Source organism: Tachysurus vachellii, chromosome 16 (genome assembly GCF_030014155.1).
Source record: "Tachysurus vachellii isolate PV-2020 chromosome 16, HZAU_Pvac_v1, whole genome shotgun sequence".
NCBI classification, from domain to species: domain Eukaryota; kingdom Metazoa; phylum Chordata; class Actinopteri; order Siluriformes; family Bagridae; genus Tachysurus; species Tachysurus vachellii.
The window spans coordinates 21,893,183-21,908,182 of NC_083475.1; the positions used below are offsets into that span (position 1 = coordinate 21,893,183).

General features: G+C 40.1%; 1 protein-coding gene across 3 annotated transcripts in view; it reads left to right on the forward strand.

Annotated features, from left to right (window-relative positions):
* The first annotated feature begins 3,540 nt into the window (after window positions 1-3,540).
* lin7a (lin-7 homolog A (C. elegans)) overlaps window positions 3,541-15,000 on the forward strand; it is a 33,465-nt gene continuing 22,005 nt past the window's right edge. Inside the window, exons 1-2 of one of the 3 annotated variants that reach the window (XM_060889971.1) lie at window positions 3,541-3,556; window positions 3,597-3,701. In XM_060889971.1, the coding sequence (XP_060745954.1) occupies window positions 3,665-3,701 (37 nt within the window). In that variant the 5' untranslated portion in view covers window positions 3,541-3,556; window positions 3,597-3,664. Of the gene's footprint in view, window positions 3,702-15,000 lie in introns of all 3 variants that reach the window. The other 2 variants (XM_060889970.1, XM_060889972.1) reach the window with 2 other exon arrangements.

Below are 15,000 nucleotides of genomic sequence, written 5' to 3' on the forward strand. Positions count from 1 at the left end.
CTCAACAGGGTTGAGGTCTGAACTTCCACGTGGCCATTTCAACACCTTCATTTTTTCCTTCTTTATCCATTCAGCTGTTAATATGATGTGTATTAGGATCTTTGTCCTGTCACATGTGTGGATTTCAGCTCAGATTAATCTGCTGGACAGATGATGATGATGATGATGATGATGATGATCCAGGTCCAGCTGTTGTGAAACAAGCCCAGATCTTCACCCCTCCTCATGCAGACATCACACTGGGATCGAGGTGTTTGTGGTGTCTTCAGTTTGTACCAGACATGGCTCTGTGCATGCTGACCAAACATCTACACTGCTTTCAGAACTTCTGTCATGCTCATGCTTCATATTATTTTTGGAGAGAAGGAACTCATTTATAACCATCCTTCCATGACAGCACCATCTGAGGGAAATGCTAACGCTCTCAATAATCCTGTTTCTGAGTTTTTACATCTACAGTACATGCTAACAAGCTAAATCATTATCTTATCTGCTCTGGGTCTTTTCTTAGCAACGTTCCAGCAAATTAGAGAAATGCTGATGGTCCAGATATTTTTGTCTTCAAGTTTTCTGTTTTCTTCAAGCTAAATCAAAAAGCTGTTGGTTAACCATTTGTACAGGATTTTATTTACAAATCAAATCCGCTTTTGTTCTCCCTTCGTGTTCTTGTCTTCTATCTATAGATCTGTCTATCTGCCCTTCTCCATCTGTTTCTTTTTTTATATCTTATTTTTTTGGGGTTATAGAGTATGTGCATATGTAAGTTTTATAGAATGTGACATCGATCATTTTATAGTCTGTCCACCTCTCTCTCATCTCTCATCCTCTCATCTCTCCCCCTCAGGCTCTCTGCATCCCCACATCTGATCTCTTTCTCCTTTCTATCTCTCACTTTCTGCTTGTACGTCCATCCTTTCTCCCACTTCTCTTTCAATCCCATTTTTTTCAAAAGCAAAGATGTTTTTGAGCCGTAATCTCTCTGTGACCTCATTCCCTTAACTAGAACACCACATCTGTCCATCATGAGAGAGAGAGAGAGAGAGAGAGATAGAGAGAGAGAGATAGATAGAGAGAGAGAGGTAGAGAGAGAGAGAGAGGTAGATAGAGAGAGAGAGATAGAGATAGAGAGAGAGAGAGAGAAGCATCCTGTCGTTCACCCTGAGGCTAAACCACCATTACAGCAGTCTACACCCTGAATTACACAGAATAGAAATAATAGTTTGCAATAAAAGAATGAAAGAATAGAACACAATTGAAGTAAATATGATTTTTTTAATGCCAGGTTGAAATCTACACAAATTATGCAATATTATAGAAAGAAAAGCACAATAGGGGGTTCGATTCCCGCCTCCACCTTGTGTGTGTGGAGTTTGCATGTTCTCCCTGTGCCTCGGGGGTTTCCTCCGGGTACTCCGGTTTCCTCCCCCGGTCCAAAGACATGCATGGTAGGTTGATTGGCATCTCTGGAAAATTGTCTGTAGTGTGTGATTGTGTGAGTGAATGAGAGTGTGTGTGTGTGTGCCCTGTGATGGGTTGGCACTCCGTCCAGGGTGTATCCTGCCTTGATGCCCGATGACGCCTGAGATAGGCACAGGCTCCCCGTGACCCGAGGTAGTTCGGATAAGCGGTAGAAGATGAATGAGTGAGAGTGAGAGTGAGAAAAGCACAATTCTACTCACATTATCACTTTTAAATTCTATAAACAAGTCATGAAAATGATCACTAAGTCTCTAAGTTAGATTTTCAGACTTATGGCTAAATGTTTGGTGTTGTTTTTGCTCCGCTAGCAGAACCGAAGCTGAGTATTAGCATGTCGGCTAGTGGTCGAGCATAGCTCACATTGATTTGTTAAATGGTTCTTTATTTAAAATGAGCTTCACTTCTTTCTTTTCTTCTTCATCTCATCAGTTTGACACAAAGATCCTGAGATGTCGAAAGATCCTTTCATTGTTTGACACAAAGATCCTGAGATGTCGTTTGTCGTGTCCGCTGATGATGTCACTAACCCTCATGTAGTAAACGTTTTGAACACATGTCCCAGAACACCACTCGACCAATCAGATTAGAGCACTGGGATTGAATGGTATAATGACATCTACTTAAGGACAAAATAATTTTATTTACTTAAATAAAAAAGAACACAATCCACAATCCAATATTAGAGTTATCCAGATTGGTCCACCTTATGGCAGATTTTGCATCATGCTCCTGGGGTTGCATCAGTGTCTGGAACATCAGCTGCTCTGTCTCTAATGACAGGAAGTAAAATCCCAGGTGTAAAGTCTGCTGCTGTCACAGAGCCTTAGGACGACTTCAGACTGCAGACACCAGCACACAAGCCACCAGGCTGATATCTGACAGGGAACACTGTAGAACATCAACAGCAGCCAATTAAAGACCAGTGTTCACCTGCAGACCATCAGGCTACTGATAACTTCTCAGTTCAAACCCAGGTTCTCTGTCACACTGCAGTGATGTAGGATTATCAGCTTGTGAAGTGTTTCATCAGAACATGAACATGTCAGGACTTCTGCTTGGACATTCGCTGCAGCAACATTAGGGGACGTTCCGGCAGTGTGCCTCGTCGTACTCGCTTGGTTGTAATTAGACTAATTATCACGTCTAGTTATTCCTCTGCATTGTGGTTTGTTTCTAGTGATTGTGTATTTATTTTCCCTGTCTTTTTATCCCTGTGTTTGGGTCTGTTTTATCTGACAGAACATGATGGTTAAAAGTTCTCTTTATAATGACCTTTCAGAATGTGTTGGATAATAAAGCACAGTAGCTTCATTCCCTCTCCACAAGAGCCAGACCTTGTCCTCCAGTTTACTTCATTTCTTTCCAGCTGAAGCTCCGGTCACTTTTCCAACCAGGAACTCTCGAAGGTGTTTAACAGAAGAATCTGTAGTTTGTTACTTTCTCCCGTAGAATTTTGAGTATGTTCTATTTATTTTAACATTAGAAGCTCCAGGAACTTTCCAAGAGGAAGCTGTTAAGTAGTTAGTTGCAGGAACTCCAGCAGGAACCACAGTAGTTAGCAGTTTCTCCAGTAGTTAATAGTTTTTCCAGGAGTCAGTAGTTATTTGCTCTCTCCAGCAGTAATTCCATTATTTGGTAGTTTTTCCAGTAGTCAGTAGTTATTTGCTCTCTCCAGCAGGAGCTCCAGTAGTTGGTAGGTTTTCCAGTAGTCAGTAGTTATTTACTGTGGGAGAGAGCAAATAACTACTGACTACTGGAAAACCTACAAACTACTGGAGCTCCTGCTGCAGTTTTTCTAGAAGTCAGTAGTTATTTGCTCTCTCCAGCAGTAATTCCATTATTTGGTAGTTTTTCCAGTAGTCAGTAGTTATTTGCTCTCTCCAGCAGGAGCTCCAGTAGTTGGTAGGTTTTCCAGTAGTCAGTAGTTATTTGCTCTCTCCAGCAGGAGCTCCCAGTAGTTGGTAAGTTTTACAGTAGTCAGTAGTTATTTGCTCTCTCGAGTAGTAATTCCAGTAGTTGGTAGTTTTTCCAGTAGTCAGTAGTTATTTGCTCTCTCCAGCAGGAGCTCCAGTAGTTGGTAGTTTTTCCAGTAGTCAGTAGTTATTTGCTCTCTCCAGCAGGAGCTCCAGTCGCTATCAGAAGCCCCCTCCAGCTTTCCCTCCTCACTCCCAGCTCCAGCTCCGTCATGGCGACAGTAGTGCAGCCTCTCAGCCTGGATCGAGGTGAGTAACGGGGAAAATCTCGCTTTTCTCTCCGGATTGTCTGCTTTGGACTGAGGAGCTTTTACACACACAACTGTGCTGGATTTGGAAACCGAACCGGTTCGGCGTGAGTTCGGGATTTAGGAATGATTTTCTCTGGTCGTGTGGAATCTCGCGTCGGGATGTGTGTGTGTGTGTGTGTGTGTGTATGTGTGTGTGTGTGTGTGTCTATATATATGTGCGTGTGTAAGGGGATAAAATGTAACATGGTGCGGATGTTTTTATAAACAAATGAAATGAATTGACCAGTGATTGATAGATGTTCGTGGTGTTTATCTCTCTCTGTGTGTGTGTGTGTGTGTGTGTGTGTGTGTGTGTGTGTGTGTGTGTGTTTAATCGCAAGCGTAACGTTAATATTCCATCCGAAATCTTCCCCGTTGTCAGTATGATCACACCGAGCTGCTGTTTGTTTCACACCGAGCTGATGTTTGTTCCTGTCCCACTTTCCTCCAGCAGAACTTTGAGCCCTGAAGCTGAACGGACAGATAATTATAATATTTACCTTCACTGTAATATAGTGGCATTATGAGGTGATTCCTATAACGAGGATTTAATTCAGTGTTTCAACCTTTTAAAGTGTGTGTGTGTGTGTGTGTGTGTGTGTGTGTGTGTGTGTGTGTGTGTAATGCATGTGCTGTGATGAGAACAGATGCAGCTGGTGTTTACTACAGGTGATGTTTATTACATCATAAATCACAGAAGGTTTTTAAAGAATAAAAGGTGAACTGAATCAGTCATAAATGTGTAATTAATGCCGGAGAGATAAGGAAAGGTAACACTTTATTGGTGTTAAGTAGGAAATTAAAAATACTACAACAGCCTGAACTGAAACAAGGATAAAATATCAATCTGTAATAAGTGCAGGACAAATGATTCAGAACAAATGATTCAGGAAAAAGATTCGTAAATATTTAATGACTCAGCCTGTACTAGACTAGTGTTCATCCAATGTTTTAACATGTATGCCCCGCCCCCAGGGGCGTGTCCCTTTGCACAGCATTGTGCTGCGTTTGAGGCGAAGTTGGAACTTCTTTTCTTACAATATTGTGGTGATGGTGGTGGAGGTGATGAAGGTGGTGGTGATGATGCTGGTGGTGAAGCTGGTGGTTTAGGTGGTAGTGGTGAAGGATGTGGTGATGAAGGTCGTGGTGAAGTTGGTGGTGTAGGTGGTAGTGGTGAAGGATGAGGTGATGAAGGTGGTGGTGAAGGTGGTGGTGATGGTGGTGGTGGTGAATAAATCCTCCATATTTATCGAGTCCTCTAACTGGTTTTGTTTAGATTGTGTGAGCCTATGGTGCAACCTGTCTGTTGGTTGTTTAGTAAATCAGCATCTCTCTCACTTCCTGTTTCAAAAGTTCACACTACACTGAAAAATCAGAAGATTAGCTCTTGTTGTGTTGTGCAGCTTGATTGCGCTTTAATTAACACGTTTTAAACATATTATGGTGTATATTAATGTGTTGTAATATTATCAAATGATCCAAATAAATCTTATAACAAATTTATAATAATAATAATAATAGTTCTGATTCATACTGCTGTATTGGGACGTGTGTCCTGAGTGTAGAGTGTAAGGCTGAGTGCAGAGCTGCGAAGCCGTGAGCGGTGTTTATTAACCCTGCGTGAGAGCGTTACACTGTGGAAAGGTTTCATGCATAAAACATGGACTACTTTTGAGCATTTGGGTTTGGTTACGGTTCATAAAACACATCGACGAGAGGTCTTCATGCTGAGCGAGAAAGCGGAGGAGATGCAGTTTAGCTGTTTTTCACGATGTGAGAAATTAAATCTTAAATTAAATCTGCTGTCACTCTATTGTAGTAAAAATCTTACCAGATGTTTACCTCGAGCACGCTTCACGTTATTCCATAGATCTACAGAATATACAGAACTACTGTCGTGATAATGATCGGTTTGACTCCGCCCCCATGCTCTCATTCCTTTCACTACGCTAATGTATTCACCTTTCAGTTTCACATCATTACTTTATTTATTTCTTCCATCCGGTTCTGAAGTCTTGTTGATTGTAATCCTGTAATTCTACGTGTTAGTTCTTGTTTATGATTTCTGCTTTTTATTTATTTTCCTTCAGACCTGTTCCTCTCATCTTCTCTGATTCACTTTCTGACACATCGTTCCATCTGTCTGGGGTCTAGAGAATGAAGTGATATTAAACATATGTCTTTTTTAGAGCATTCATCACTTTCTGAGAGCTGGAATTATTTCCTTTTAATCCACAAGAAGCGATGACTGAAGCAGCAGCCTAAAAGATTCAAAGAGTCAATTCAGGGAGTCGATGCAGATTGGATTCAAATACTAATACTAACATTTTTCCTTTGGTAAAATTTTCTCACAGGAAACAGCAGGGAAAAACCCCAACATGGCCGATCTAGAAAGAACTAATTGCATAGTAATAGTAACTAGATTTGTAAAGTTCGTCACGACAAACTTTGATGTTGGCTTTGACGATGCAAGCATTGGCAACGGATGGTGCTTTTTGGAGGCAAGTGGACATAAGGGTTGGTGTTGCTTTTGGAGGCAAGTGGACAGAAAGCTAGGTTGGCAAAACATTTGGAGGTAAGCGGAGACAAGCATATGACATCATCCAAATACTCCTGAGGAAGTTCCCCACATTGGGCTGATTGTTTTGATATATCACATGCCCATGTTGTGCAATTTTTTTATTTTCACGTGACATCATGTGACATCACGTGACGTCATCAGAATACACGTGAGGAAGTTCCCCTCATTGTTCTGAGTGTTTTGATATGTCACATGTCCATGTTGTAAAAAGTTTTTTGATTTTGCATATTTTGGGGCGGGGCAGTGACACAACCGAAAGGCCAGTCGGTACACTGATTTAAAAGTTTGTTCAGAGTATCACCCTAAAGGAGCTGGACGAGTTTGGTGTAGATCGTTCGAAAGCTTGCCGAGTTATAAACCTCCAAAGTTTATAATGAGAGTCTATGAGAAAAAAGGCCAATTTGAGACCTGGTACCGGAAGTACCGGTACTCGGATCGCTTATAAAAGTCATAGCTCACCTCTTATCAATGAGCCGGTCGATTTGACACGTCATTCATGGGTCTAGAACAAAAGCTGCGGGACAAGTTACGCGCTGAAGTTTTGTCCAGCACAATAGTAATAATGTTGCTTCACCAGCACCAGCACCATTAGTAATAGTTTCAGATGAAGACTAAAACTAACCCAGTATGAATAAGGCTGTTAGTGGGTTTAGATTCTTCACTCTGTACAGTTTCCTTTCACGAGGTTTGTGAAGATGATTGTGTCCCTGAAACAAGCACAGTGATGAATTTGTTCTCAGTCTGTATATTATTCTCTCGTCCTGGTGAATATCCCAGCATGCTTTGCGCAAAATATTAAAAACGGTAAAAGATACAAATACAAAAATGAAAACTAAGCACATAATGTGACGATCCAGAGATATCTCAGTAGCTTCATCGCTGAGGAGGTTAAAGTCTCTGGTGTAACTGGTGTAACTGGGCTTTGTGGTGAGATCTGCTGAAATGAAAGTGTTAATTGAGCTCAATGAGCCCTGAATACAGCCACAACCTCCACGATGCTGAATGACTGACATGTGAGAGGATTTCTCAGCTACAATCTGGTTATAATTTCCTTTTTGTTAAAAACAGGAAACAGCACTGATCAGGAGCTCAGCCCCACGCTGCTGTTTCTATTTATTATTCTGACAGTCCGTTTTATACGAGTGACTTAGAACTGAGACGAAATGAAATTGAACTGTCACTATGGTTTATATGAATCACACACTAGTGAATATTCTGCTGATTTCAGACACGTGTTGATCTGAAGGTGTCGATTCATTTTCGCTAACGGCAGCTCTGACAGTAGCGACGCTCCACGTCGCAGGTTTCTGTACGTGCATTACATTGTTTTAATGTGTTTCCATAGCAACTGCTTATTCACAGGGATGCGGCGTATAAATGGATTTTATAAATGTCGAATCGTTGATGTTAAGTTTTCTGTAAGGAGGAATGTGATTATGTAACAGTGATGGAAGGAGTCTCCAGTGTCAGTGTTACACTTTCCGGTTGTATTTTTTGTTTTTTCTATTTTTTTTTAACTCCAAAAGTGAACAAATTAAGACAATTTGACTCTCAAATTTGACTCCAAACACTCGAGCACACATCACTAACCTCTAAAGCTCTGTTGTCGTTACAATAACCCCAAAAAGCCCAATAAACCCTTGTTAATGTTCACTCTCTCTCTCACTCACTCATTTTCTACCACTTATCCGAACTACCTCGGGTCACAGGGGGGCCTGTGCCTATCTCAGGCGTCATCGGGCATCAAGGCAGGATACACCCTGGACGGAGTGCCAACCCATCGCAGGGCACACACACACACACACACACACACACTCTCTCATTCACTCACACAATCACACACTACGGACAATTTTCCAGAGATGCCAATCAACCTACCATGCATGTCTTTGGACCGGGGGAGGAAACCGGAGTACCCGTAGGAAACCCCCGAGGCACGGGGAGAACATGCAAACTCCACACACACAAGGTGGAGGCGGGAATCGAACCCCCAACCCTGGAGGTGTGAGGCTAACGTGCTAAGCCACCGTGCCTTCTAAACCCGTGTTAATGTTCTTATTTTAAAATGAATTCAAATCAGTTACTGCTAATGGATTGTACAGACACATCATTGTGGCTTGAGGAAACTCAGTCCTTGAGTCTTACCTTAACGTGAAAGAAGCGTATTGATTTGTGTAATGGGCTAAAGAATAATTAGCGACAAGTTTATTAGCGATTCGTCAGATTTATCCGGCTACAGTGAAGTCATCCGACGGCTAAACCCACGAATCCGTCTAACGTTGTGGATGTACAGAGAGGAGAAAAGAATACGGACGAGGATATCGAGTAAAAGCCGTATTTAACGAACGGAGCTAATTATCTTGAATACCAGCGTTTTATTCTCGAGTAGTTAAGAGAATGTTCTCATTTTAACACCACCATTTTGACCACTTTCTAAGAGTGTCTGTTTTTTAAAACGAGCCTTTTATTAGCTACGCACTTTAAAAATGTAAACGTATTCTGTTAGACATTTATTCTTTCACACACATTCAGCATTGATTTCTTCTGCTGCAGCCCTGATGAAAGATGGAGCAGTGTTTGTCTAACAGTTTCTGCCCTGAGGGTTTTAACCTCACTGGTGTATAAAAAGGTCAATCTTCTCTCAGATAAACCATCATCTTTATCCACACTGGTGCAGTGTGCTCCAATACCTAACAAACACCAACAAATACATACTTTTCTTCATGCACAGAGTTGCTGCGGTTTATAAAGTCTAACCTTAACATTACTGTGTTGGGGTTTTTGATGAGTTTTTGTTGTTGGGTGTTTAATGGACAGTGTTAAAGCGACAGTGTTTAGTGTTAGTGTTAATGGTGTTTTATAGGCTGTCGTCGAGTATAATGGTGTTTAATGAGCAGTGTTTGGGTTTAACTGGACTTTAGTGTTGGGGTGTAATGATCTCTAATTCAGTGTGTTTGGGTTCAATGGTGCTAAATAAATATATACATTTTGTTTGATTAAAATTAATGGTGTTTTAAAGAGAAAGTGTTTGGATGTAAATGGATGGATTGAATATAGAATTTTGTTTTTTAATACATAGTTTGTATAATATGGAAATGCTGGTGTTTGGCAGTAAATTTTATATTTTAATGGAGAATTTGTTGAGAAGGTGTTTAATGGAGGTTCTTTGATGGTGAATGTTGTATTTGTGATGGTACATTAGGTTTTTCATGGAGAATTTTGGTGTTTGATGATTAATAATCATGTCTCATGTATGATGTTGGTGTTCGACAGTGAATGTTAGCATTTGATGTAGAATGTTGTGATGGTGAATTTGAATGTGTTTTAATGAACAGTGATGGTGTTTGTAAGTGTTTGCTGGTGAGTGTTGAATCATTCTGCAGTGTAAGTTCCCTCATGCAGCAGTCCCACAGTTTACTGCTGGCATCTTTCCACTGAGTGATGGTGTTTGTGCTGCCTGATGTTCAGACCAGACCAATTAGCACTGACTTGTGGTTTGATAAAGTGAGTTTAGGGTGGATTTGAAACCCCCTCAGGTGGATTTGGCCTTGCTTCTTCACAACCTCTGGGAGACGTGGGAGAAGAAATTTGTCAGTGTTGCTTGATTCATTACGGGAAGGAAATACGGCAGTGGAACATTTAAATCATTTGGCAGACACCCTTATACAGAGCAACTTACATTATCTAATCTTTTTTTTTCTTTTCTTTTTTTAAATACAACTGAGCGTTAAGGGCCTTGCTCAGGGGCCCAACAGTGGCAGCTTGGTGGACCTGGGATCGAACTCATAATCTTCCGATTGGAACACCTTAACCACTAGGCTACCACACGCCTGACACATGGTCAGTGATGCATTATATAAAGTTCTGGATATTAGACATTCTGAACACATTCTTGGCTATGAACCCTGCAGCTTTGACATTTCTGCTGTCCTTCAGAAGCATCTGTGAACAGCTTGGTCGGTTGACCTCATTTTAATGCATTGAAAACCATGCTGGTACAGTGGGTATAATCAACTCATTATTGAACTCTTCTTACTATCATTACCATCATAACTCCACTGTAAGTATTGTAATTACTGTCATCATCATCATTACTGTCATCAACATCATTACTGTCATTACACCCTTTACTGTCATTACCGTCATTACTGTCTTTACTGTCATCACCATCATTACTGTCATTACACACTTTACTGTCTTTACCATCATTACTGTCATTACTGTCATTACCCTCATTACTGTCATTACACCCTTTACTGTCATTACCGTCATTACTGTCTTTACTGTCATTACCATCATTACTGTCTTTACTGTCATTACCATCATTACTGTCTTTACTGTCATCACCATCATTACTGTCATTACACACTTTACTGTCATTACCCTCATTACTGTCATTACTGTCATTACCCTCATTACTGTCATTACTGTCATCACCCTCATTACTGTCATTACACCCTTTACTGTCATTACCGTCATTACTGTCTTTACTGTCATTACCATCATTACTGTCTTTACTGTCATCACCATCATTACTGTCATTACACCCTTTACTGTCATTACCCTCATTACTGTCATTACCCTCATTACTGTCATTACACCCTTTACTGTCATTACCCTCATTACTGTCATTACTGTATTACCCTCATTACCATCATTATTGTCATTACTGTCATTACCATCATTACTGTCTTTACTGTCATTACCCTCATTACTGTCATTACCCTCATTACCCTCATTATTGTCTTTACTGTCATTACCATTATTATTGTCAATACCATCCTTAGTCATTACTCTCATTACTGTCTTTACTGTCATTCGTGTCATTACTGTTTTTACTATCCATATTCTCATTCCTGTCATTACTATTATTACTCTTTTTATTGTCATTACTGTCTTTATTGTCTGTACTGTCATTAATACCATTATTGTCTTTACTCTCATTACTGTCATAACCATCATAACCCTTGTTACTGTCTTTACTGTCCATACTTTCATTATTCCCATTACTGCCTTTTTATCATTACTGTCATTACTATTATTTCTGTCTTTGCTGTCTTATTATCCTTACTGTCTTTAATAGCATGACCAATTTAACTGTCTTTACTGTCATTATCATTACTATCATTACAGTCATTTGGGTTTTAGGCTGATGTTATTCTTTATTGATAAAGATTTCAAAAAGCTTCTGTAAGTCGCTCTGGATAAAGACAGCTGCCAATGTACAGATCTAAAGATCGACTGTCAGTATTATCATTATCATTGGTACTATCACTACTAACGTTAATGCCACTACTGTATCTGCTTCAGCTGTACTGAAGGTATCTCAATATTACAGAACCTCAAGATTTCAAATGACAAAGCACCATCACTCCAATTACAAATCTGTTGTAATTTGGCTAAAATATTTGGTCTGTTATGGAGAATGTTGGTGTGTGATGGAGAATGTTGGTGTGTGATGGAGAATGTTGGTGTGTTATGGAGAATGTTGGTGTGTGATGGAGAATGTTGGTGTGTTATGGAGAATGTTGGTGTGTGATAGTGAATGTTGGTGTGTGATAGAGAATGTTGGTGTGTGATGGAGAATGTTGGTGTGTGATGGAGAATGTTGGTGTGTGATGGAGAATGTTGGTGTGTGATGGAGAATGTTGGGGTGTGATGAAGATTGTTGGTGTGTGATGGAGAATGTTGGTGTGTGATGGAGAATGTTGGTGTGTGATAGTGAATGTTGGTGTGTGATAGAGAATGTTGGTGTGTGATGGAGAATGTTGGTGTGTGATGGAGAATGTTGGTGTGTGATGGAGAATGTTGGTGTGTGATAGAGAATGTTGGTGTGTGTGATGGAGAATGTTGGTGTTTGATAAAGATTGTTGGTGTGTGATGGAGAATGTTGGTGTTTGATGGAGAATGTTGGTGTGTGTGATGGAGAATGTTGTTTTGTTTGCACGTGTGTGTGTTTGCATTCCAGAAATTTTGTTTCATATTATCTAATAAAGTGGTCAATAATGTGTAATAACACACACACACACACACACACACACAAATGGTTGGATGTGTGTTTGCTCTGTAGATGCTGTTTCTGCACTCTGTAGAATTACAGCCTCTTTAAACTCCGAGTAAACATTGTGGTTTGTTTGCTTGATTTGATGCCACTTGAGAGATAAAGGTGGTTGGAGGTAATTGGATCCTGAGCTCAGGTCCTAGTTAAATGCACACAGTATAAAGTTTGCTTTCAGCCTGAATTAAAGTGGGCAAATCTGATTTGTTTTACACTTAGTTTGTTTCTTGCCCCGTGTCATTACTGTGTTGATCTTGACATTTTGCCCTCACTAGTTTTCCCTTAGAAGAATCCACAGTGTAGTCAGCATGAATGTAGACATTAGAATCAGCACAAGAGGTAATAATCGCGGTCCAACCCCCCTGAGTGTAGCGCCCCTAGAGGCCAATTCTGTTTCTAGTGGCAGGAGTAACGAGAGAGAGGATTACATATTGATCAAGTATCTGTGATTACTTTCACATTTCATCAACAAGTGACACAAAATGTAAATGTCTGGGTTTTTTCCGTTCAGTGTGACACAAATATCCGATCTTATCAAATCAGACCTGTGTCATGTTGTATGTTGTTTTAGATCAGATACATACAATAAGTGATCATGTGATATGTTTTGATCAGAATTCATGCCACTTTTTTACTCAACACATGCACGGGCACACACACACATACACACACACACACTCACACACACACACACACACACACACACACACACACACACACACACACACACACACACACACACACATATAGTAGAGGACAGGACACCTACTGACACAGAGCCATGTTTAAAACAATAGGAAGCAAAACAACAAACAAACAAACAAACATGACTACATTGTGAAGGAAGAATGGAGAACTTGGACCTTAATCATAAGAACTGGTGTATTAAGGATAACGTAAAGACAACTAGCTGTGGTTTTAATGTTAATGACGTGTTAATGATGATAATAGGTCACACTTTCTGTCTTTCTCTCTCTCTCTCTATGTAGATAATGTCATTCTGACCCACATTTCACGCCAATGTTCACTGTTTTCTTTTTTAAAATAGAAAAACAGAATATAATGCTGTGTGATGTCAGCGTTTAGAGATCACTGGGCTCTTTAACACTCACCGTCTGCCGTCTCCATGGCAACCATTCATTTAAATGGCCCTTATAAAACATGACAGGTTTTTTTTTGTATTGTATTGTGAGCAGTGATGGTGAGAAGGAGTGTAACATTATAATACAAACCTCTGACTAAATACACGAGCGATCGAACATAAAGACACGTTTCATCACTGATGTGAAGCCTCTCTAAACCTGTTTACTACTAACAAAATTCTCAAGCTAAAAGAAAGGGGCGGAGTCAACGTTGTTGCTAAAGCTGATGGAATGTTCCATTTCTTTCCAAAATCTTAATATTAAGATAGATAAATAAATATGTGCTTATTATCAATGAATAATTTCTAGAAAAGCTGAATCCCTTTTGCTTGCTTTGTTAATTTAATCTTAAATTAAGTAATTGTGTAACATGTTAATCAAACAATCTCAAGCCACGCCCACAAGCCACAGGCCACGCCCACATTCATTCATTCATCTTCTACCGCTTATCCGAACTATCTCGGGTCACGGGGAGCCTGTGCCTATCTCAGGCGTCATTGGGCATCAAGGCAGGATACACCCTGGACGGAGTGCCAACCCATCACAGGGCACACACACACTCTCATTCACTCACGCAATCACACACTAGGGACAATTTTCCAGAGATGCCAATCAACCTACCATGCATGTCTTTGGACCGGGGGAGGAAACCGGAGTACCTGGAGGAAACCCCCGAGGCACGGGGAGAACATGCAAACTCCACACACACAAGGTGGAGGTGGGAATCGAACCCCGACCCTGGAGGTGTGAGGCGAACGTGCTAACCACTAAGCCACCGTGCCCCCGCCACGCCCACAGTACAACAGAAAAATGCGAATATTTATCTATTTATCTTTCATCCTTTTGTTTTTAAGGAATTTGAGTTTCTAGCAGGATGTTAGCAGCCAAGAAAGTATTAGAAATCAACACCGTGTAGCATTTAAAATGTCTTTGTATTTATTTTTTCGTTATTCTTTTCATTTTAGTTCATTATTGTAATTTTTTCCTATTAGTTGATTTGATTTATTTGAACTTCATTTGACTTTTTATTAATTCTGTTTCATTATTTTTCCGCTATTTTTGGACATTTTGAGCTACCATGTTTATGAAACATATAATATAATTAATTATTTAATTAAGAAAAAAATGTTTTCTGACTCTGAAATATCTGTTGTGGCTCTGAAGGTCACAGTAATAAAGTGTAACAAAGCAGAAGGTTGGATTCTGGTCAGTTCCACATCGAGTTCTCTTTAAATTCTTCTTCTTTTCATGAACATTATATAATTCACTCAATTATTTATCCTCAAGTTTCCTCAAAGAGACATGAGCTGAGAGAATGAAGGTCATTTCTTCATTCTCAGAACATTAATAGAGCATTGGCCATCTGTTTGACTGAACTGTTAGCATAAAGCCTAGGCTTTGGCATGCTAAGCTACATGCTTGCTGATTTGCTAATTCTGTTTCAAGACAGAACAAAAAGCTGAAATTAAGGAATTCT